We start from the raw sequence: 23,897 nt of genomic DNA on the forward strand, positions 1-23,897 counted from the left end.
TTGGCCCATTCCTCCTGACAGAGCTGGTCTCCTTGCTCGCACACGCTTTTTCAGTTCTGCCCACACATTTTCTATAGGATTGAGGTCAGGGCTTTGTGATGGCCACTCCAATACCTTGACTTTGTTGTCCTTAAGCCATTTTGCCGCAAATTTGGAAGTATGCTTGGGGTCATTGTCCATTTGGAAGACCCATTTGCAATCAAGCTTTAACTTCCTGACTGATGTCTTGAGATGTTGCTTCAATATATCCACATCATTTTCCTTCCTCATGATGCCATCTATTTTGTGATGTGCACCAGTCCCTCCTGCAGCAAAGCACCCCCACAGCATGATGCTGCCACCCCCGTGCCTCACGGTTGGGATGGTGTTCTTCGGCTTGCAAGCTACCCCCTTTATCCTCCAAACATAACGATGGTCATTCTATTTTTGTTTCATCAGACCAGAGGACATTTCTCAAAAAAGTATGATCTTTGTCCCCATGTGCAGTTGCAAACCGTAGTCTGGCTTTTTTATGGCGGTTTTGGAGCAATGGCTTCTTCCTTGCTGAGCGGCCTTTCAGGTTATGTCGATATAGGACTCGTTTTACTGTGGATATAGATACTTGTGTACCTGTTTCCTCCATCATCTTCACAAGGTCCTTTGCTGTTGTTCTGGGATTGATTTTGCACTTTTCGCACTGAGCGGTATGAAGGCTGCGTGGTCCCATGGTGTTTATACTTGCGTACTATTGTTTGTACAGATGAACGTGGTACCTTCAGGCGTTTGGAAATTGCTCCCAAGGATGAACCAGACTTGTGGAGGTCTTGGCTGATTTCTTTTGATTTTCCCATGAGGTCAAGCAAAGAGGCACTGAGTTTGAAGGTAGGCCTTGAAATACATCCACAGGTACACCTCCAATTGACTCAAATTATGTCAATTAGCCTATCAGAAGCTTCTAAAGCCATGACATCATTTTCTGGAATTTTCCAAGCTGTTTAAAGGCACAGTCAACTTAGTGTATGTAAACATCTGACCCACTGGAATTGTGATACAGTGAATTATAAGTGAAATAATCTGTCTGTAAACAATTGTTGGAAAAATAACTTGTATCATGCACAAAGTAGATGTCCTAACCGACTTGCCAAAACTATAGTTTGTTAACAAGACATTTGTGGAGTGGTTGAAAAACAAGTTTTAATGACTTCAACCTAAGTGTATGTAAACTTCCGACTTCAACTGTAAGTGCATGTGATATTAAAGTACCATACAAAATTTCATTTTATAGCTAGTCATCATGTCATTGTAATACTCACTTCCCTGCCACACCATCAGGTCAGTGAGTGTGACAGATTAGCTACTGTGAAATTTACAATAACTGACTTGCAGCCAGTTGACGATGGAAAATTAAACGTTAACTTTCTGTGAACCAGCTGCTATTAAGCTACTGCAAAATGCACCGTAACATCTTAACCGTGCAGCTCTTGATTGTCACAAGTTCTTATAAAGATTGCAGAACTGATATTGTCAAAACAGGTGCTCAACCTTCATCATAACACAACATTTCCACTGACGGTTAGCACAAATACAACATATTTTACACCAAAAATGGTAATGAGCCCGAGCCAGCACATCATCCCCACCTACATTTCAAAGTGCAGTAATGAGTGTACCTTATATTGAATATATTGTGTAGAAACATGTACCATTATACTAGATTATCCACACATGTACTCTAAAAGGTACTGACCAGTACAATGTGAATTCCTATGTGTACCTCTGAAGGTGCCTTATGTGTACCAATTATATTTGCGTATATCAGGGAACAACATTGTATTGTAACCATACTCTTATTTTTTAGTGTTTGGATATACAGTGCATTCGGAAAGTATTCAGACCTTTTCCACATTTTGTTAGGTTACAGCCTTATTCTAAAATTGATTAAATTATTTTTTTCCCTCATCAATCTACAGTGGGGGAAAAAAGTATTTAGTCAGCCACCAATTGTGCAAGTTCTCCCACTTAAAAAGATGAGAGAGGCCTGTAATTTTCATCATAGGAACACGTCAACTATGACAGACAAATTGAGATTTTTTTTTCGAGAAAATCAGATTGTAGGATTTTTAATGAATATATTTGCAAATTATGGTGGAAAATAAGTATTTGGTCACCTACAAACAAGCAAGATTTCTGGCTCTCACAGACCTGTAACTTCTTCATTAAGAGGCTCCTCTGTTCTCCAGTCGTTACCTGTATTAATGGCACCTGTTTGAACTTGTTATCAGTATAAAAGACACCTGTCCACAACCTCAAACAGTCACACTCCAAACTCCACTATGGCCAAGACCAAAGAGCTGTCAAAGGACACCAGAAACACAATTGTAGACCTGCACCAGGCTAGGAAGACTGAATCTGCAATAGGTAAGCAGCTTGGTTTGAAGAAATCAACTGTGGGAGCAATTATTAGGAAATGGAAGACATACAAGACCACTGATAATCTCCCTCGATCTGGGGCTCCACGCAAGATCTCACCCCGTGGGGTCAAAATGATCACAAGAACGGTGAGCAAAAATCCCAGAACCACACGGGGGGACCTAGTGAATGACCTGCAGAGAGCTGGGACCAAAGTAACAAAGCCTACCATCAGTAACACACTACGCCGCCAGGGACTCAAATTCTGCAGTGCCAGACGTGTCCCCCTGCTTAAGCCAGTACAGGTCCAGGCCCGTCTGAAGTTTGCTAGAGTGCATTTGGATGATCCAGAAGAGGATTGGGAGAATGTCATATGGTCAGATGAAACCAAAACAGAACTTTTTGGTAAAAACTCAACTCGTCGTGTTTGGAGGACAAAGAATGCTGAGTTGCATCCAAAGAACACCATACCTACTGTGAAGCATGGGGGTGGAAACATCTTGCTTTGGGGCTGTTTTTCTGCAAAGGGACCAGGACGACTGATCCGTGTAAAGGAAAGAATGAATGGGGCCATGTATCGTGAGATTTTGAGTGAAAACCTCCTTCCATCAGCAAGGGCATTGAAGATGAAACGTGGCTGGGTCTTTCAGCATGACAATGATCCCAAACACACCGCCCGGGCAACGAAGGAGTGGCTTCGTAAGAAGCATTTCAAGGTCCTGGAGTGGCCTAGCCAGTCTCCAGATCTCAACCCCATAGAAAATCTTTGGAGGGAGTTGAAAGTCTGTGTTGCCCAGCGACAGCCCCAAAACATCACTGCTCTAGAGGAGATCTGCATGGAGGAATGGGCCAAAATACCAGCAACAGTGTGTGAAAACCTTGTGAAGACTTACAGAAAACGTTTGACCTGTGTCATTGCCAACAAAGGGTATATAACAAAGTATTGAGAAACTTTTGTTATTGACCAAATACTTATTTTCCACCATAATTTGCAAATAAATTCATTAAAAATCCTACAATGTGATTTTCTGGATTTTTTCCCCCTCATTTTGTCTGTCATAGTTGACGTGTACCTATGATGAAAATTACAGGCCTCTCTCATCTTTTTAAGTGGGAGAACTTGCACAATTGGTGGCTGACTAAATACTTTTTTCCCCCACTGTACATACAATACCCCATAATGACAAAGCAAAAACAGGTTTTGACATTTTTGCTAATTTATATAAAATAAAATAAAATGAAATATCATATTTACATAAGTATTCAGACCCTTTACGCAGTACTTTGTTGAAGCACCTTTGGCAGCGACTACAGCCTCGAGTCTTCTTGGGTATGATGCTACAAGCTTGGCACACCTGTATTTGGGGAGTTTCTCCCATTCTTCTCTGCAGATCCTCTCAAGCTCTGTCAGGTTGGATGGGGAGCGTCGTTGCACAGCTATTTTCAGGTCTCTCCAAAGATGTTCAATCAGGTTCATGTCTGGGCTCTGGCTTGGCCACTCAAGGACATTCAGAGACTTGTCCCGAAGCCACTCCTGCATTCTCTTGGCTGTGTGCTTAGGGTCATTGTTCTGTTGGAAGGTGAACCTTTGCCCCAGTCTGAGGTCCTGAGTGCTCTGGAGCAGGTTTTCATCAAGGATCTCTCTGTACTTTGCTCCGTTCATCTTTGCCTCAATCATGACTAGTCTCCCAGTCCCTGCCGCTGAAAAACATCCCCACAGCATGATGCTGCAACCACAATGCTTCACCGTAGGGATGGTGCCAGGTTTCCTCCAGACGTGACGCTTGGCATTCAGGCCAAAGAGTTCAATCTTGGTTTCATCAAATCAAATCAAATTGTGTTTGTATAATAATAATAATATAATATGCCATTTAGCAGACGCTTTTATCCAAAGCGACTTACAGTCATGCGTGCATACATTTTTGTGTATGGGTGGTCCCGGGGATCGAACCCACTACCTTGTCGTTACAAGCGCCGTGCTCTACCAGCTGAGCTACAGGTGTAGCTCGCCGAATACAACAGGTCTAGGCCTTTCCGTGAAATGCATACTTACAAGCCCTTAACCAACAATGCAGTTCAAGAAATAGAGTTAAGAAAATATTTACTAAATTTAAAAAAGTAAAATAAAAAATAAAAAAAGTAACACAATAAAATAACAATAATGAGGCTATATACAGGGGGTATCTTGTTTCTCATGAACTGAGAGTCTTTAGGTGCCTTTTGGTGTGCCTTTTACTGAGGAGTGGCTTCCGTCTGGCCACTCTACCATAAAAGCCTAATTGGTGGAGTGCTGCAGAGATTGTTGTTCTTCTGGAAGGTTCTCCCATCTCCACAGAGGAACTCTAGAGCTCTGTCAGAGTGACCATTGGGTTCTTGGTCACCTCCCTGACCAAGGCCCTTCTCCCCCGATTGCTCAGTTTGGCCGGGCGGCCAGCTCTAGGAAGAGTCTTGGTGGTTCCAAACTTCTTCAATTTAAGAATGATGGAGGCCACTGTGTTCTTTGGGACCTTCAATGCTGCAGACGTTTTTTGGTACCCTTCCCCAGATCTGTGCCTCGACACAATCCTGTCTCAGAGCTCTACGGACAATTCCTTCGACCTCATGGCTTGGTTTTTGCTCTGACAAGCACTGTCAACTGTGGGACCTTATATAGACAGGTGTGTGCCTGTCCAAATCATGTCCAATCAATTGAATTTACCACAAGTGGACTCCAAGTTGTAGAAACATCTCAAGGAAATTAGCCCACCCAACTACCTCATCCACATATTGTTATTTATTTTGCTCATTTGCACCCCAGTATCTCTATTTGCACATCATCTCTTGCACATCTATCATTCCAGTGTTAATACTAATTGTAATTATTTTGCACTATAGCCTATTTTTTGCCTTACCTCCATGACTTGCTACATTTGCACACACTTTATATATATTTTCTGTTGTATTTTTGACTTTATGTTTTGTTTTACCCCATATGTAACTCTGTGTTGTTGTATTTATCGCACTGCTTTGCTTTATCTTGGCCAGGTCGCAGTTGTAAATGAGAACTTGTTCTCAACTTGCTTACCTGGTTAAAAAAGGTGAAATAAATACAAATAAATAAATGATCAATGCAAACAGTATGCACCTGAGCTCAATTTCGAGTCTCATAGCAAAGGGTCTGAATACTTATGTAAATAAGTTATTTCTGTTTTTTATTTTAAATACATTTGCAAAAATTTCTACAAACTTGTTTTCGCTTTGTCATTATGGGGTATTGTGTGTAGATTGATGAGGGAATTTATTTATTTCATCAATTTTAGAATAAGGCTGTAACGTAACAAAATGTGGAAAAGGTCAATGGGTCTGAATACTTTCCAAAGGCACTGTATGTTCTTGGTAACAAATCAGTATCTGGTGGCACTGCTGAGACATTAATGCACTCCATACCAAAAGGTTGCAAGTTAAAATCCTGAGAGCAATGTATGTTAAAAAGCACTGAAAAGGCATTTGATAAAGTACGACTGGGGTTTATATATAAATGCCTGGAGCATTTCAATTTTGGAGAATCTCTTATTAATTGGGTTAAAATCATGTATAGTAACCCTAGGTGTAAAATAGTAAATAATGGCTATTTCTCCGAAAGTTTTAAACTGTCGAGAGGAGTGAAACAAGGTTGTCCACTATCGGCATATCTATTTATTATGGCCATCGAGATGTTAGCTATTAAAATCAGATCCAACAATAATATCAAGGGATTAGAAATCCAGGGTTTAAAAACAAAGGTGTCATTGTACGCTGATGATTAATGTTTTTTTTTTATTATTTTTTATTTTTTATCCACAACTTGAATCCCTCCACAGCCTCATAGAGGATCTAGATACATTTTCTAACCTACATTTACATTTACATTTTAGTCATTTAGCAGACGCTCTTATCCAGAGTGACTTACACGAGCAATTAGGGTTAAGTGCCTTGCTCAAGGGCACATCAACCTCTCTGGATTACAACCAAATTATGATAAATGTACTATATTAAGTATTGGATCACTAAAAAATACATTTTTTACATTACCATGTAGTTTACCAATAAAATGGTCTGATGGTGATGTGGATATACTCGGAATACATATCCCAAATGAAATAAATGATCTCACTCCAATACATTTTAATAGAAAGTTAGCAAAAATAGAAAGATCTTGCTACCATGGAAAGGTAAATACCTGTCAATTTGTGGAAAAATCACCCTGATTAACTCTTTAGTATTATCCCAGTTTACCTATTTGCTTATGGTCTTGCCTACGCCGAGCGAACAGTTATTGAAATTATATCAGAAAAAAATATTCAATTTTATTTGGAACGGCAAGCCAGACAAAATTAAACGGGCCTATTTACAGTGAGAGAAAAAAGTATTTGATCCCCTGCTGATTTTGTACGTTTGCCCACTGACAAAGACATGATCAGTCTATAATTGTAATGGTAGGTTTATTTGAACAGTGAGAGACAGAATAACAACAAAAAAGTCCAGAAAAACGCATGTCAAAAATGTTAGAAATTGATTTGCATTTTAATGAGGGAAATAAGTATTTATTTATGTCATAACGAATATTTTTTTTTCTTCACATTTCACGTGCCATTTGTTCCAAAAAACAAGTTCCCCTCTCACTCTGAGCGCTGTGTGCACAACGGACCCCTGCTAACCTGCTAACACTTCAGACTAACAGCCTAGCCACTACTGTGGAGTAGCTGCCTCCAACTGTGTGAGGAATGGCAGTTTGACTCTGTACTCTCCTCCCAAACAGACAAATTGTCTTCCAGGAAAGAAGGAGAGAAAAGAAAGGGGGTCTAGTTTCACTTTTGTTTTTGGGGCACAAGTTCTGGTTTATTAAGTAGTTGAGAGGGGATTTTTGTTTGAGCCAAATGGATCATACACCTCTGCTAATGAGAAGGGTATGAATGAGAGATGAGCGTCAATGAGGTACTGATGAAGGATTTGCCCAATTCATTGTAACACAGTGGCTAAGACATTTTGTACAGAGAGGTCATGCTGTAGTGGGGTCCAAATCTTCATGGTCTGAGACAAAGAGCTCACACAAGCACTGAGACGCACATACACACACACACACACACACACACACACACATCCATCCTACGTTATCTTGATACCTGTAGTACTTTGTTTTGTTTTCACTCTCAGCCCAGAGGGGTATACTACAAAGCAGAAACAATGAGTTAGCCAGCTAATTCTGATAAACAACCAGAAATAACTATTGATTTTCTGGTTCATTAAGAAAGCTAAACTTAGGAATGTGTTTTTGGTTGTTGAGTCAATTAGACCATGCCCATTTCAAGCTTATCTTTTAAAAAAAATATATATATATTTCAGAATATTTAGGCAAGTTAGCTGGCTAACTCATGTATCCTCCTTTGTAGTATACCCCTCTGGTGATTACAAGTTCACATTAGACTAGAAATACTTTCCCAGTGATATTGGTTGAAATACATATTTTCAACTTATTTTCAACCAAAACTACATATTTTCATTTTTTATTAACGTCTTGTGCTTAGTGGGTTATAGTCTGTTGTTCACAGACATTTGCTTCACATTATGAGGTAAATACTTCAGATAAGATGTACAGGTAACTGCCAAAATAATGGAAACACCAACATAAAGTGTCATAATAGGGCATTGGGCCACTTCAATTTACCTTTTTTTAAAGATATTATTTTATCTTTTATAAACAAAACATACACACGAAAACATCGTACAAACATCAACTACATCACACCTGCCCAGACCCACTAGCACACACACATCTCCAGCGCCCACATCACTTTCCGCCACATAGCCTGACACTGCACCATTTTATTTTTCGCCGTAGCCCACGCACTTTCAATATTTCAAAAATAAATCATTAGATTTTAACATTGTGTTAATTATGGTGGATTGATTGATTTCCACGTTTTTAATATACGTTTTTCAAGATGAGTGATGAGAAGAGAATCGTCAAACCCATCGGGTATCTCACTACACCCCCATATGCATGTCTTGAAATATGCAGACAGACGGATTAAAAGTACGTTTACATTGTAATACTTCTGACAGCCAACTTTCTAGCTCTGCCCACAACTTCCGGACTTTATAGCATTCCCAGAAAGCATGGATTATTGAGTCATTATTAGTTTTACACTTAAAACATGACTCTGCCTTTGTGCTGAAGAATTTGTGAATTTTGTCTCTTGTATAATGAATTCTATACATTAGCTTATATTGGATTAAGCATACATTTTCGTTAACTGTAATTTCGTTAGTTATGCTCCAACTTTCCCTCCATCTTGTGCCAACATCAGTTCTTTTTAAGTCTGGGTTCCAATAGTTTATATTTTTTTCTAAGAGATTGTCAGTTGGATATGCTCTCTGCAAGGTTTTGTATATCTTCCCTATCATATGAACATCATTTTCTGACTCAAATAAGGTTCCCTCAAGTTTGCTCAGATGTCAAAAACATTTCTTAAATTTTTCTCCCCAATTTCGTGGTATCCAATTGGTACAGTCTTGTCCCATCGCTGCAACTCCCATACGGACTCGGGGGAGGCGAAGGTCGAGAGCCGTGCGTCCTCTGAAACACAACCCAGCCCAGCCGCACTGCTTCTTGACACAATGCCCGCTTAACCCGGAAGTCAGCCGCACCAATGTGTGGGAGGAAACACCGTACACCTGGCGACCGTGTCAGCGTGCACTGCGCCCGGCCTGCCACAAGAGTCGCTAGTGCGCGATGGGACAAGAATATCCCTGCCGGCCAAACCCTCCCCTAACCTGGAAGACGCTGAGCCAATTGTGCGCCGCCCCATGGGTCTCCCGGTTGCGGCCGGCTGCGACAGAGCCTGGACTTCAGGATCTCTAGTGGCACAGCTAGCACAGTGATACATTGCCTTAGACCACTGCGCCACTCGGGAGACCCGTCAAAAACATTTCTAACATTTTGTGCTAAGTAACTTTTAAGTTCTAAGTCCAAAATTACTTTTTAATTCTGTCATGGAAATGAATATATTTCCTGTTACCAAGTCATTTACGGTTTTTATGCCATTTAGTTTTCCATGTGGACCAATTTATCTGTGAATTCTGAAAAGCTACGAAGGATCGTTCCATAAGGTTGTGTTTTTAGGAAGTGATATTGGTTCTTGTAGAATATGTTTTATTTTCTTCCATATTGTTATAGTGTTCTTAACTATGAATTGGTTAATGTTCTTAGCTTTACCCTTTGAAAATAGACACGTAAAAAGATTCTGAGGATGAGCATGCGCATCTTCAATATGTACTCATTGTTCCTCTTTAGTGCATTTAATTATATGTTGCAAGTAAAAGCCTTGGGTAGCGAGTTGATACTATTCCAAGTCCGGAAGGTTAAAACCACCCTCAGACTTAGGAAGATGTAAAACTTTCCTTTTTATTCTATGAATTTGATTAGCCCATATAAAGTCTGTTATGACCCAGTATACTTTTTTAAAGAATGTCTTCGGTGGGGTAATTGGTATTACCGAAAGTAAATACAAAAACGTTGGCAGCCATGCCATTCTAAAGAGGTTTATTCTACCTTTAAGATTCATGGGAAGATTATTCCATTTAATCAGATCTGCTTTCATAATGTTGAGGAATGGAATAAAGTTAAATCTTTATATATTAGTTTTTTGTTGTCACTTATTAAGCATCCTTTGTATTTAATATTTGTTCTGGTCAATTTAAAGGATTGCTGTAGATTTTATGAGTAATTGTTTTTATTTTTCCTATTGCCATTTTATATCCTGAGATTTGTTAGTATTCTGAAAATATTTTGAGCAAAGGGGGCATTGAGTTTTCAATATTGGTCAGGTATATCAGGAGATAATCTGCAGTTTTCTTTTCACATTTTAGAACATTTATTAAAAATAAAAGAAATACCTTATTTACATAAGTATTAAGACCCTTTGCTATGAGACTCGAAATTAAGCTCAGGTGCATCCTGTTTCCACTGATCATCCTTGATGTTTCTACAACTTGATTGGAGTCCACCTGTGGTAAATTCAATTGATTGGACATGATTTGGAAAGGCACACACCTGTCTATGTAAGGTCCCACAGTTGACAGTGCATGTTAGAGAAAAAACCAAGCCATGAGGTCGAAGGAATTTTCCGTAGAGCGCCGAGACAGGATTGTGTCAGATCTGGGGAAGGGCACCAAAAAATGTCGGCAGCATTGAAGGTCCCCAGGAACACAGTGGCCTCCATCATTCTTAAATGGAAGAAGTTTGGAACCACCAAGACTCTTCCTAGAGCTGATCGCCCAGCCAAACTGAGCAATCGAGGGAGAAGTGCCTTGGTCAGGGAGGTGACCAAGAACCTGATGGTCACTCTGACAGAGCTCCAGAGTTCCTCTGTGGAGATGGCAGAACCTTCCAGAAGGACAACCATTTGATTGGGGCGAAGGTTCACCTTTTTATCCCTCATTTACTCACATGTTTCCATTATTTTGGCAGTTACCTGTATGTAAATCCACAATGATGGGCCATGTTTTAGCAAACAGATTTGATTAGCACTCTGGACCTCACTGTTTTCCTGTGTGATGATGGAGATCAATAAGGCAGAGAGCCAGGAGAGGAGGGAGCCAGACTGGGGCACTGGTGGGTGGCTGGTTACTAATTAAACCAAGAAAGAGAACAGAAAAGTAAATATATAAGCACAATAAATAAATAGATCCAGGAAGGAACGCTGCCATAAATCTGTAGGAGCTGAGAGAAAAAAGCTGTGGCTGTAATCACTTCATTAGCTCACTCCTGCTATGATCGATGGGCCAGCCTCCGCTGGGGCTCACACACACACACACACATCAGTGGGAATCACACATAGAACAGGGTGTTCCAATGTTATTTTATTATCAGGCTATCAGCTTTTGATTGTTAGACTGCAGGTTTCAGTAGTAGTAGTAGTTAAAACATAATAGATGCAATATGTAACTTTTTGGGCAACCCGTCCAAATTCACATAGAAATAGGAGTTAGAGTCATCTGTCATTCTCGTTGAAAGCAAGTCTAAGAAGCGGTAGATCTTTTCTATGTGCACTATTTCTATGCTGTTTTGTTTTTGCATTTTTTACTTTCGGTTTTGTACACCAGCTTCAAACAGCTGAAAATACAATATGTTTGGTTATTGAAAATATATTTCACAGTGGTTTAGATGGTACAAGGTTTCTCTACAGTTTGCTTCTTTTGTCACATAAACTGAAATTAGGCGCAAACTATTAGAATTTTAGCAACCAGGAAATGGCGGAGCGATTTCACAACATTGTTATGTGTATAACGTGATCTTCATAGTTGGTGGTGTCTGTTAGGACAAACTGGCTGCCAGTTCTGAATCACTGTCTCGTCCCACAGACTTGAAGATGACTGTGCACATTCCCTAAGGCTCTCCGTAGGACAGCCAAGCATTATGGAGTCTCCTCTCCACACACCCATCTTATCAAACTGGACTGTCATTACTGAAGTGTCTGATAACTCTCAATATCTCCATCCATAGATGTGTCTCTTATCCAATAACACCATGTGCTAACCTTGGTTTGGGATTATCTGCAACTTTCTCCGCACCTGCTATAACAACTCTAAATCTGTGTACGCGACCCATAAACTTTGATTTTATATCTCATGCCTCTGCTGAAGCACGCTGCTCATGAATAGCTAAACAGGCTAAGCCAAAACAATGCTAATCTCCACCTTCAATACACACGCACACATGCACGTACACACGCACGCACACACACAGTGTCTGCTGCTAAAGGCTGAGCTAGATCCGGAATTTTCCTTGAATGGTTGGAGGGGAATTGTTGCCAGAGTTATTATGATTAGGCTGTAAAGGCTAAACAAGGCATTTACAGTATACAATAATAATTTCAGCATCATGACATTTGTTTAAATTAACTTTTTGATCACAAGCGTCAGGCGTGTTTATGAAGAGCGAGGTCCTACAGTGACAAGAACTGGAGAAACAGAGACCAGTAGCATTCATGAATGATGAGTGTCCCCTACTGTTGAATAGGGAAAATGCAGTGAAAGTGTGTGTTCAATCTCTGAGGACCTGGTAGACGGATTGTGCCAATTGTGTGTGCATGGGTGGCGTGTGTGTGCGTGCGTGGTTGTGTCTGAGTATTTGGGTCTGTGTGTTCAAGAGAGAGATTCTAAAGGGTGTTTTGGCTGTGTTTCTCCAGCGATGCCAAAGGAGAGTGCTGCAGAGAGGAAGGACACACACCCCCTGCACACTGGGCTGATCTTGGGCATCCTCATTGTCATGCTCATCATGGCTGCCACAGTCCTGGTCACCGTCTACATCTACCATCATCCCACCTCAGCCGCAAGCCTGTTCTTCATTGAGGTGAGTCTTAACACTATCCCTACTCTATGAGAGGCTACTAGTAGCTCAATGCACATTTGCGATTCCCTGCTGGAGACTGGGGTTCAATCCCTGTGTGCTTCCTTCTCACTATATCTCCTCTTCACCTATCTCCCACAGCTTCTCATCTGTGTGTCCATAAAGCATAACATATGAAAAAAGAGTGACTCTCCATCCACTCTCCCCCAAAAATAAGAACAATCAAGCTCATATACAAAGACAGGTATTGCTTTAAATTCTCAAAACTCCAAAAGAAGTCCCTTTGGTCTGGACTGTCTATATGTTGGTCAGTTATGTGACCTGAAGTACTTTAGAACAGCAGACAGAGACCGATGCTAGCCTGAGGGTAGTCTCTCTCTCTCTCTCTCTCTCTCTCTCTCTCTCTCTCTCTCCTCTCTCTCTCTCTCTCTCTCTCTCTCTCTCATCTCTCTCTCTCTCTCTCTCTCGCTCTCTCCTCTCTCTCTCTCTCTCTCTCTCTCTCTCTCTCTCTTCCTCTCTCTCTCTCTCTCTCTCTCTCTCTCTCTCTCTCGTCAGGTTTGAATATGATGTGTGCCTAACCTACCCCAGCAGATACTTCATTCCCAGGTCAGGCTATATGTCAGCCAACAACCACACCCCCCCCATTTGGGACGCAGGCTCTGTCAGTCCCACCAAAAACACATTGTAAAGGATAGCACACTTTATAGCTTTACACTTTATCAATTTCTCCAACTCAGAAATATGCATGATTGCTTTCACAAGGCGCAGGCCTGCTTCTTTGTTGATAAATGCCTACGAATGCTTCGACAATGAAATGGTTTCGCTTTCATTTGTACGGTTTGGAAAACGTAATGAGACTTATTGATGTTTAAACATCTAGAGAAAAGAAACGACAAACGCATAATCTTCAAGGTCAATATCGCACAGCGAGCCAATCCCTTGACAAGGAACAATTTCCCTGAGAGAATTCAAATGCTTCTCTCGCTGAGCTCTCATCACTCACTGAGTGGTTTAGTACATGGCATATATCAAACGGCGAGTGTCAATTAATGTCATACAATACATCTGTTTCAATCGCGCATACCTAAGATGCCTCAGATATTATTTCTCGCTGTCTGTGATACAATGTACTTTGCTTATTACTAACGCTATCTATACATCATTAAAATGAGAAGGGCAAGCTAGCTACTGACAGCTCTACTGACACAGGATGTAGCATGGTGGCCTAACCCAGGGCACAGGTCAGTGGCATTGCTAACATTTGGTCTTTGAACCTAGTCTGAGACCTCAATGAACCTCATGACCTCTAACATGTTTATATACGGTTGTATACTACACGACTTTCAAAATCCTAACATTGCTGAGCCTCTCACATTAAACGGCCGTCGTTTTTTGTCTTGCCAACGTAGTGGTGCACACACTAAACAATCTGGCACAGATCTACTACAAGATTCTTCACTTGGTCGTGAGGATTCTCCATACCACCACATTGTCTTGCGAAAGCAATGATATGATGATGTGATTAGATTGTTAACGTAGCTAGAACGAGCTGTGGCTCAAAGCAGCCTCATAAGATTTCAGTCAGACATTCACGCTTGCCATACAGAGTTGACATTTCTAGCCAACATTTTGAATTGAATAACATTGCTTGTGAACTTCAGAGCTGTAACGATTTTACACTTTGGCTTTGGTTAAAGGCAAGTACAAATGCATACTAATAGTCATCGCTCCTGCTGGAGAGTCTACCCATTCTGGGTGATGCGAAACATCATCATCATCTCACTGGCTTCTTCTCTGGCCAGCTCTCATTTGGCTATTGCTGATCATTGTTCTCAAAACTTGTCGTTGCACATCTCACACTACAAGAGCATTGTAGATGTTGTGCCGATAAAATCAAACGTTTGAAAATATCGGGACATCTGGGACAGCTCAAAGACAGGATCGGTAGCCTCAGATTGTGTCTCGGACCCGCTCACATTAAACAAGCATCGGTGACGGCCGCGCACCCCGAGTAGGCAACAACATGGGGATTTTTTCTCAGAGCTCAAAAACTTGTCTGGGACAGCTAAATTGGGGCTAAAATATTGTACTGTACACCTGGCATAACCTGTGACCCCTCTCCCCTTCTCCAGAGACGTCCCAGCAGGTGGCCGGCCATGAAGTTCCGCCGAGGGTCCGGTCACCCAGCCTATGCGGAGGTGGAGCCCGTGGGCCAGGAGAAAGAGGGCTTCATCGAGTCTGAGCAGTGCTAAAGGGCATCCACCATCCCACACCCCACACCCCGCCGTGCTGCTCCCCCTCCCCCCATATTGCCCCCTTTGCGCCCGCTCCACAGGGACTGACACACCAGTATTGCCCCAGAAACAGGCCTTCCGAACCTTCCGTACCCATGGCGACTGATTGACGCTGGTCTCTTTTTTGTTGATTAAAACACTCACTGTCAAGATTGTAAAATTAAACGAGAAAATTGTGGAGGTGTTAATTTGAAACCCCACACTCTTTCTGGTGGTCTGAGAGTGGGCCTTGTGTTTGGTGGACTACCATGGTGAACCTTCAACCCTGGCTTGTCCAACAGAGAGCTGATCTGAGAGCTGCTTAGAGAGGGTCACTGCCAGAGGGACTGTGCTGTAGGAAAACCTTGAAAACTCCTCAAAGTCTCACACTCATGCTGGTTGAAGTGACTGACTGACTTATTGGGGACAGAGGGAAAGTAATGGTGTCTATAGCCCTGTTTATACTTGGTGCTAACATGCGTCCTTTGTCCGGATCTTGTCCACATTCTGATTGTGCCAACATTTTAAGACAGGTGTAGACGATTAAAAGACACATTGTGATCTGATTGTGATCAGATCTTCCTGACCACCTCTGGAGGTAGTCAGGCACACATTATGTCTGGATATCAATTAAGTGTAAACAGATCTGGATGGTCAAACCATTTAAATAATAATTATACCGGCCTCTAAAATTATTGACAGGTAGCAAATTTGACTTATGGCATCAGTAACTGTCTTCAAATAAATAAATCCATATTATTTAAAAAAAGATCTGTCAAATAATTTGCATACAGGGAGGCACCAGCTAATGTGGTCACAATGCGGGCAGTGGATGGATAAGAGACACATTTTAATACTATGTGTAGACGCGAAAAACCCTTGATCAGATAGTGATTGGATCATATTGATCAGATCATGAAACTCACATGTTAGCACAAGGTGTAAACAAGGCTATTGAGTGGGTTGTACAGAGTAACTGCACTACACTGTGCTGGTGTGTGATGCGATGGGGGAGTAGGAGGAATTATACATTATATTTTTCAGAAACAATACTGAGTATGTGAACAGAGGTCTCGACTTTAAAATGTTGGTGAGGTTATATAGACCTTTATAAATCTTTTTGGGGTTTTGCAAATTTACTTTTTATTTTATTTCTTTTTCTGTCACTTTTTCTTATTCATAATCAGTGTGGGGGTTTTGTCTTGCTTCCCACTACCATAATAAGACTTATTTACTGTAGATTTAACTCCATAGTGTGGTTCAATAGTGTGCTCTTGCTACTGCCATCATCCCACCCAGGAGTAGCGGTCTGCAAGTCTGGAGATTTTCAGCTCTTTATTTTGTTGGTATCTCTTTTTTTTAATAGATTTATTTGTCTTTCTTTTTTTGTCAAGGAGTGGGTGGTATTTGCTTACTGAGAAAACCTCAGTTTTTCACGATGGGGTGATAGGTTAAAGGAGCAATCAAACCAATGAGAAGAGAAAAGTGTGCCCATGTTGTTGTTTTTTGTTGTTGTTTTTTTACATTGATTTCAGTGACATTATTTCTTAGACTGCCCTTCTGAATCTAAATAAGTCTGCTCAAACATTTTTTGCACAAAAGTTTTTCCATGCACATATATCTTTAGTTCATTTGACTTGTGGTACTAATGCAAAATTACAAGACAGGCGCTTGTGAGTGTGTGTTGTTTTGTGTATGCATGGTCTGTATGTGAGTGACCGTGTGTGTGTGTGTGTGTGTGTGTGTGTGTGTTTTTCTGTGTGGTGTTTGTGTGATTAGATATCCACTTGCTTGTAGGTGGGTCGCTTTGAGCTGGTTCTGTGTAATTGATACTGATTGGTTGACCTGAGGTACTTTTACAAGATGTTATGAGCCGTGTGGGCCATACTTTTAAAAAAACATACCTGGCTTGAGTTTGCCTGCGTTTTGAATTGTGGTATACAGTGTGGTTTTCAATAGCAGTTTGACCTGCTGCTGTTTCAACCTGAAGAAGAATCTAAATTGTACAGGACTGGAGGATTTGTATTACTGTTCTATGGAGTGAGATATCTGCCAAAACGTTAAACGAACGTAACATTAGAATCGTAAATAAGTTTCGGACAGTTGCCCGTTTTTGGAGATATAACTCCATATTGTTCCAACTCTTGTTCAATAAGAATGGATGACTACTCCATGCCATTTAACCCTAACATAGCAATGTACAGTGGGGGAAAAAAGTATTTAGTCAGCCACCAATTGTGCAAGTTCTCCCACTTAAAAAGATGAGAGAGGCCTGTAATTTTCATCATAGGTACACGTCAACTATGACAGACAAAATGAGAAAAAAAATTCCAGAAAATCACATTGTAGGATTTTTAATGAATTTATTTTCAAATTATGGTGGTAAATAAGTATTTGGTCAATAACAAAAGTTTCTCAATACTTTGTTATATACCCTTTGTTGGCAATGACACAGGTCAAACGTTTTCTGTAAGTCTTCACAAGGTTTTCACACACTGTTGCTGGTATTTTGGCCCATTCCTCCATGCAGATCTCCTCCAGAGCAGTGATGTTTTGGGGCTGTCGCTGGGCAACATGGACTTTCAACTCCCTCCAAAGATTTTCTATGGGGTTGAGATCTGGAGACTGGCTAGGCCACTCCAGGACCTTGAAATGCTTCTTACGAAGCCACTCCTTCGTTGCCCGGGCGTTGTGTTTGGGATCATTGTCATGCTGAAAGACCCAGCCACGTTTCATCTTCAATGCCCTTGCTGATGGAAGGAGGTTTTCACTCAAAATCTCACGATACATGGCCCCATTCATTCTTTCCTTTACACGGATCAGTCGTCCTGGTCCCTTTGCAAAAAAACAGCCCCAAAGCATGATGTTTCCACCCCCATGCTTCACAGTAGGTATGGTGTTCTTTGGATGCAACTCAGCATTCTTTGTCCTCCAAACACGACGAGTTGAGTTTTTACCAAAAAGTTATATTTTGGTTTCATCTGACCATATGACATTCTCCCAATCCTCTTCTGGATCATCCAAATGCACTCTAGCAAACTTCAGACGGGCCTGGACATGTACTGGCTTAAGCAGGGGGACACGTCTGCACTGCAGGATTTGAGTCCCTGGCGGCGTAGTGTGTTACTGATGGTAGGCTTTGTAACTTTGGTCCCAGCTCTCTGCAGGTCATTCACTAGGTCCCCCCGTGTGGTTCTGGGATTTTTGCTCACCGTTCTTGTGATCATTTTGACCCCACGGGGTGAGATCTTGCGTGGAGCCCCAGATCGAGGGAGATTATCAGTGGTCTTGTATGTCTTCCATTTCCTAATAATTGCTCCCACAGTTGATTTCTTCAAACCAAGCTGCTTACTTATTGCAGATTCAGTCTTCGCAGCCTGGTGCAGGTCTACAATTTTGTTTCTGGTGTCCTTTGACAGCTCTTTGGTCTTGGCCATAGTGGAGTTTGGAGTGTGACTGTTTGAGGTTGTGGACAGGTGTCTTTTATACTGATAACAAGTTCAAACAGGTGCCATTAATACAGGTAACGAGTGGAGGACAGAGGAGCCTCTTAAAGAAGAAGTTACAGGTCTGTGAGAGCCAGAAATCTTGCTTGTTTGTAGGTGACCAAATACTTATTTTCCACCATAATTTGCAAATAAATTCATTAAAAATCCTACAATGTGATTTTCAGGATTTTTTTTTCTCAATTTGTCTGTCATAGTTGACGTGTACCTATGATGAAAATTACAGGCCTCTCTCATCTTTTTAAGTGGGAGAACTTGCACAATTGGTGGCTGACTAAATACTTTTTTCCCCCACTGTATATACAGGAGCCTAAACCTTTGTAGATTGACTCTCAAAACATTTGCAGATTCAGGTTATTAATGAAAAGGCATACATATGATATATTAGATTACTACTTTGTTTTTCTTTTTGAGTGGCCTTTTTTTCTCTTTATTTTTTATTCAAATGTGAAATAATGTATCAATCATTGCATACCTGCTGTTGCTGATCGATATAACGGACAAGGCTTTCATGCATTGATCAAATCAAACAAGATTATGATTTTTGTTTCTTCATAGTTATGATTTGAATACTGTACCAAGACTGACCGAACAAATACAATGAAATGTATTTCACCATCAATTGTAGATTGAGCTGGGAAATATGCCTTGGGTTACAATAGTACTATTTAGAATTACTACAAAAAAAGATATCTCAAATGTGCAATATAACATTCATCCAACTTCAATATGCATTTTTTTTTTCAAAAGTTTGGTGATAATCATAGGGAATTATTTAGGGTTACATCATTGATGATTAATTAATCCCCCATTGCAATGAGACCAAAGACCCATCCCAATGTTTATTTTGTCAGTATACTACAATGTTCTCTACAATGTACCCCTGCTCTACTCTGTGCCCCATGTTCACAATCTCTCACTTAATTCCCCACCGAGTCCAAATCTATCTCACCACTTAATGTTGAATCAAACCACTGCATCTCCTATTGCACTCACCACTTTGAACACACCACCACAGACCTACATTCACTCAAACACGTGCAGAGACATAGGCACACACTCGCACAGCCATACGCACACACACACACACACACGCGTGAGCACACTCGTATAGGATGAATGATTCATCAGCTGCTCTAGAACTCAACACAACCCCATTCATAACAAGTCCATCTACAGAGGTTGAGTTATTGAGCACAGCAACCCTCTACTGAACATTACTGTAAGATCCCAGGGCTTTCAAGCGTCCTGCATGAGAGCAGCCCTTTTATGACCCCCTGTAAAATCCGATTATTTTCCAAAACAGTGTTAGAGTGTGGGGGCGTGAGGCAGACGACCCTCATGGTTTTTCCATGCCTACAGCCATTCTGGCTAAGTCCCAAATGCTACCCTATTCCCTACAAAGTGCACTATACAGGGAATAGGGTGCCATTTGGGATGTAGACACTGCTTTGAGATTGGCTCAGTCTTCCCCTGTGGAGAAATGCTGTGTTGTTTGAGCTCTCTGGAACATCTGCTTGTTCTGCTGCCACCTAAAACTGCTAATGTTTTTATAACCACTCAAAATTGTGGCCCAAATGGCATTCTATTCCCTATTTAGTGCGCTACTTTGGACCAGGGCCCATATGGCTCTGGTCAAAAGCAGTGTACTATAAAGGGAATAGGTTGCCATTTGGGATGCAGACGAAGTGGACCGAGGATAGAGCTGATAGAGGGGTTTGAGTTTTGTAAACCAACTTGGAGGATGAAGTGGGGGGCATTCAGTAGGCCTGAGCGTTCAGTCTGCGTTAGACAGTGATTGCAACACTTTCAAACGAGTGGTTTGGGATAAGAAAGCCTATTCAAGTTACTCCAGTAATCACTTGAATCACTGAAAGGCCTGATTGCGTTCAACCAACATTCTCTTAACATGCTTTTTTAGATTAAGAAAGCAACATTGGCTGCGTTTAGACAGGCAGACCAATTCTGATATTCTCTCCTCTAAATTGTCTTTTGACCAATCACATCAGATCTTTTCACATCAGATCTTTGTCAGAGCTGATCAGATTGGTCAAAAGACCAATTAGTGATACAAATATAAGAATTGGGCTGCCTGTCTAAACGCAGCTATTGTGCTGTTGTTGAGATTAGAATACAACAGAGTGCTGTTGCTTTTTCTTCAGACAAATGACTTAAAAGTCTTGTTCCACAGTGATTGCCTAAACTCAAAATGGAGGACGGAGGAAGATTCACATTTCTTTTAAACTGTGACCCTATGTTTTTTCCGATCTCATTACAAAACTCTTTAGGACATGACAACGAGAGACTCAAAATCACACAGTACCCTAGCTGTCTGTATTTTCTGTAACTACTGTCATTTTGATTACATTTGAAATAAAGAATGTTGTTTAAATCTTGTTTTCCACTTTTCTGTTCACCTCAAATGTCTGACTTAGTAGTTACTGTTGTGACGTTGGGGAATTGTACACTACAAGTATAATTCATCATTAATACCTAAGTAGCAACACAAAAGAGACAGCCCTGGTGGGCATGCTGTGGTGCCCCTCTCGGTCAGTCTCTTATCGTCCCCCTGACGAGTTCTGTGTTTCCCTTCCCTCCAGCAGAGGCGCTCTTGGTTTCCTTTGAAGGCTGTTGGCCCATCCTGCTGTGTGAGCAATGGTGTAAAGTACTAAAGTAAAAATACTTTAAAGTACTACTTAAGTCGTTTTTGGGGGTATCTATACTTTACTATTTATATTTTTGACAACTTTTATTTTACTTAATTCCTAAAGAAAATAATGTACTTATTTACACCATACATTTTCCCTGACACCCAAAAGCCAGTATTTTTCCCGGCTTGATGTAAAAACATGTACAAAATAGAGGAACGGATGTTTTGGAAGCACAGAGGCAAAGGTGAAATTACTATGGCTGGGTAAAGTAGGGTAGTCTGCTGGGTTTAGCCTCTACATCAATGTGTTTTGCAAAGCAATTCAGCCAAAGCAGTGACTGCAATCTCTCCTGAAATTAAGTTTTCGATGAGTGTTAAGAGGAAATATTCTGGTGGTATCTATCATTCAAACATCAAGCTTGGTCTGAATCATTGAGTTCCAAACACCCCTCTAGCAGCTGCCAACCCAAATTCACTGTTGAATCTTGTAATCCCTGCTGTTGTGGATAAATAAATGAATAGCAGAGAGAGACGAGAGACACAGACACAGGATGCTTGTATCAAACTTTAGTATTCTGTACCCCCAAGCAACTAGACCCCCTAACAGATATGTTTCATTTAAATATGACACCAAAAACTTAAACAGTTGGTATAATCCAAAATCCATTTAAAGTTTTCTGTCTCTTGAGAGGCTGTTTAGTGGCTGTGCTCAGTTTTGTGTGCGTTTACAGATGATTGCAATTAGACAGAAGCCGAGGGATAATGCCTTTTTGAAGCCGATACACAAACACAAACAATACGTGAAGACAGCAGAACTGTCTACAGTCTTTACACAACAGAAGCCTGTGGGTTTATTTAAAAAATGTATCTCCAACGCAGACAGATTTAATTGAAGTTTCAGATGAGCTCGGCAGCTCTGCGTCTGACAGCTAGGCTACACGCGGCGCAGCAGCATGAGTGTCTGCCTGGATGGTCTCACTGAGGCTGTGATTCTGACTTTGTAAACAAGAAGTGTGTTTGTGTGTGTGTGTAAACAGGTGTGTTTGGGGATAAATTGAAAGCAGGTTTCATCGAGCAAATGTTGTGAGATTTGAGGGGCTCTTTGACTCTCTGCCAGCCTGGCAGGCTGGCTGTGGAATTCACTGCTGCTAGACTTGTTTAAGTAAAACATTTGTGTGTTTTTAGGATCAGCACTACAGCGATGGACCAGTGGAGTGTGTTAGCGAGGGATCCAAAGCCAGGACCAGGAGCTTTCTGTGCATGGTGGGCTCAGAGAGTGGACCACACACACACCAACATGTGGGTGCACACACACAATTGCCATCCCATTCTTCCTGATAAACTGTGATGTGGTAAATAAATAACAGCAAGATCAAAGCATTTTGAAACCATCCCTGTAGAAAACAGTAAGAATTAGAAAGAAAAAGTCACCAAGCCAGAAAAAGCCCCCTTTAGGGAATAGTCATCATATACAGTTGAAGTCGGAAGTTTACATACATTTAGGTTGAAGTCATTAAAACTTGTTTTTCAACCACTCCACAAATGTCTTGTTAACAAACTATAGTTTTGGCAAGTCGGTTAGTACATCTACTTTGTGCATGACACACGTAATTTTTCCAACAATTGTTTACAGACAGATTATTTCACTTATAATTCACTGAATCACAATTCCAGTGGGTCAGAAGTTTACATACACTAAGTTGACAGTGCCTTTAAACAGCTTGGAAAATTCCAGAAAATGATGTCATGGCTTTAGAAGCTTCTGATAGGCTAATTGACATAATTTGAGTCAATTGGAGGTGTACCTGTGGATGTATTTCAAGGCCTACCTTCAAAATCAGTGCCTCTTTGCTTGACATCATGGGAAAATCAAAAGAAATCAGCCAAGACCTCAGAAAATAACATTGTAGACCTCCACAAGTCTGGTCCATCCTTGGGAGCAATTTCCAAACACTTGAAGATACCACGTTCATCTGTACCAACAATAGTACGCAAGTATAAACACCATGGGACCACGCAGCCATCATACCGCTCAGGAAGGAGACGCGTTCTGTCTCCTAGAGATGAACGTACTTTGGTGCAAAAAGTGCAAATCAATCCCAGAACAACAGCAAAGGACCTTGTGAAGATGCTGGAGGAAACAGGTACAAAAGTATCTATATCCACAGTAAAACAAGTCCTATATCGACATAACCTGAAAGGCCGCTCAGCAAGGAAGAAGCCACTGCTCCAAAACCGCCATAAAAAAGCCAGACTACGGTTTGCAACTGCACATGGGGACAAAGATCGTACTTTTTGGAGAAATGTCCTCTGGTCTGATGAAACAAAAATAGAACTGTTAGGCCATAATGGCCATCGTTATGTTTGGAGGAAAAAGGGGTTGCTTTGCAAGCCGAAGAACACCATCCCAACCGTGAAGCACGGGGTGGCAGCATCATGCTGTGGGGGTGCTTTGCTGCAGGAGGGACTGGTGCACTTCACAAAATAGATGGCATCATGAGGAAGGAAAATGATGTGGATATATTGAAGCAACATCTCAAGACATCAGTCAGGGAGTTAAAGTTTGGTCGCAAATGGGTCTTCCAAATGGACAATGACCCCAAGCATACTTCCAAAGTTGTGGCAAAATGGCTTAAGGACAACAAAGTCAAGGTATTGGAGTGGCCATCACAAAGCCCTGACCTCAATCCTATAGAACATTTGTGGGCAGA

The 23,897-nt window shown here is 41.1% G+C and overlaps 1 protein-coding gene across 1 annotated transcript in view; it reads left to right on the top strand.

Annotated features, from left to right (window-relative positions):
• The window catches only part of plxdc2b (plexin domain containing 2b), a 196,634-nt gene extending 179,388 nt beyond the window's left edge, over nt 1-17,246 (top strand). Inside the window, exons 13-14 of the mRNA XM_084144470.1 lie at nt 12,597-12,760; nt 14,890-17,246. Of these exons, the coding sequence (XP_084000596.1) occupies nt 12,597-12,760; nt 14,890-15,009 (284 nt within the window). The 3' untranslated portion in view covers nt 15,010-17,246. The remainder of the gene's footprint in view (nt 1-12,596; nt 12,761-14,889) is intronic.
• Nucleotides 17,247-23,897: the final 6,651 nt, after the last annotated feature.

The sequence above is a fragment of the Coregonus lavaretus genome, assembly GCF_964263955.1.
Source record: "Coregonus lavaretus genome assembly, chromosome: 2".
NCBI lineage: Eukaryota > Metazoa > Chordata > Actinopteri > Salmoniformes > Salmonidae > Coregonus > Coregonus lavaretus.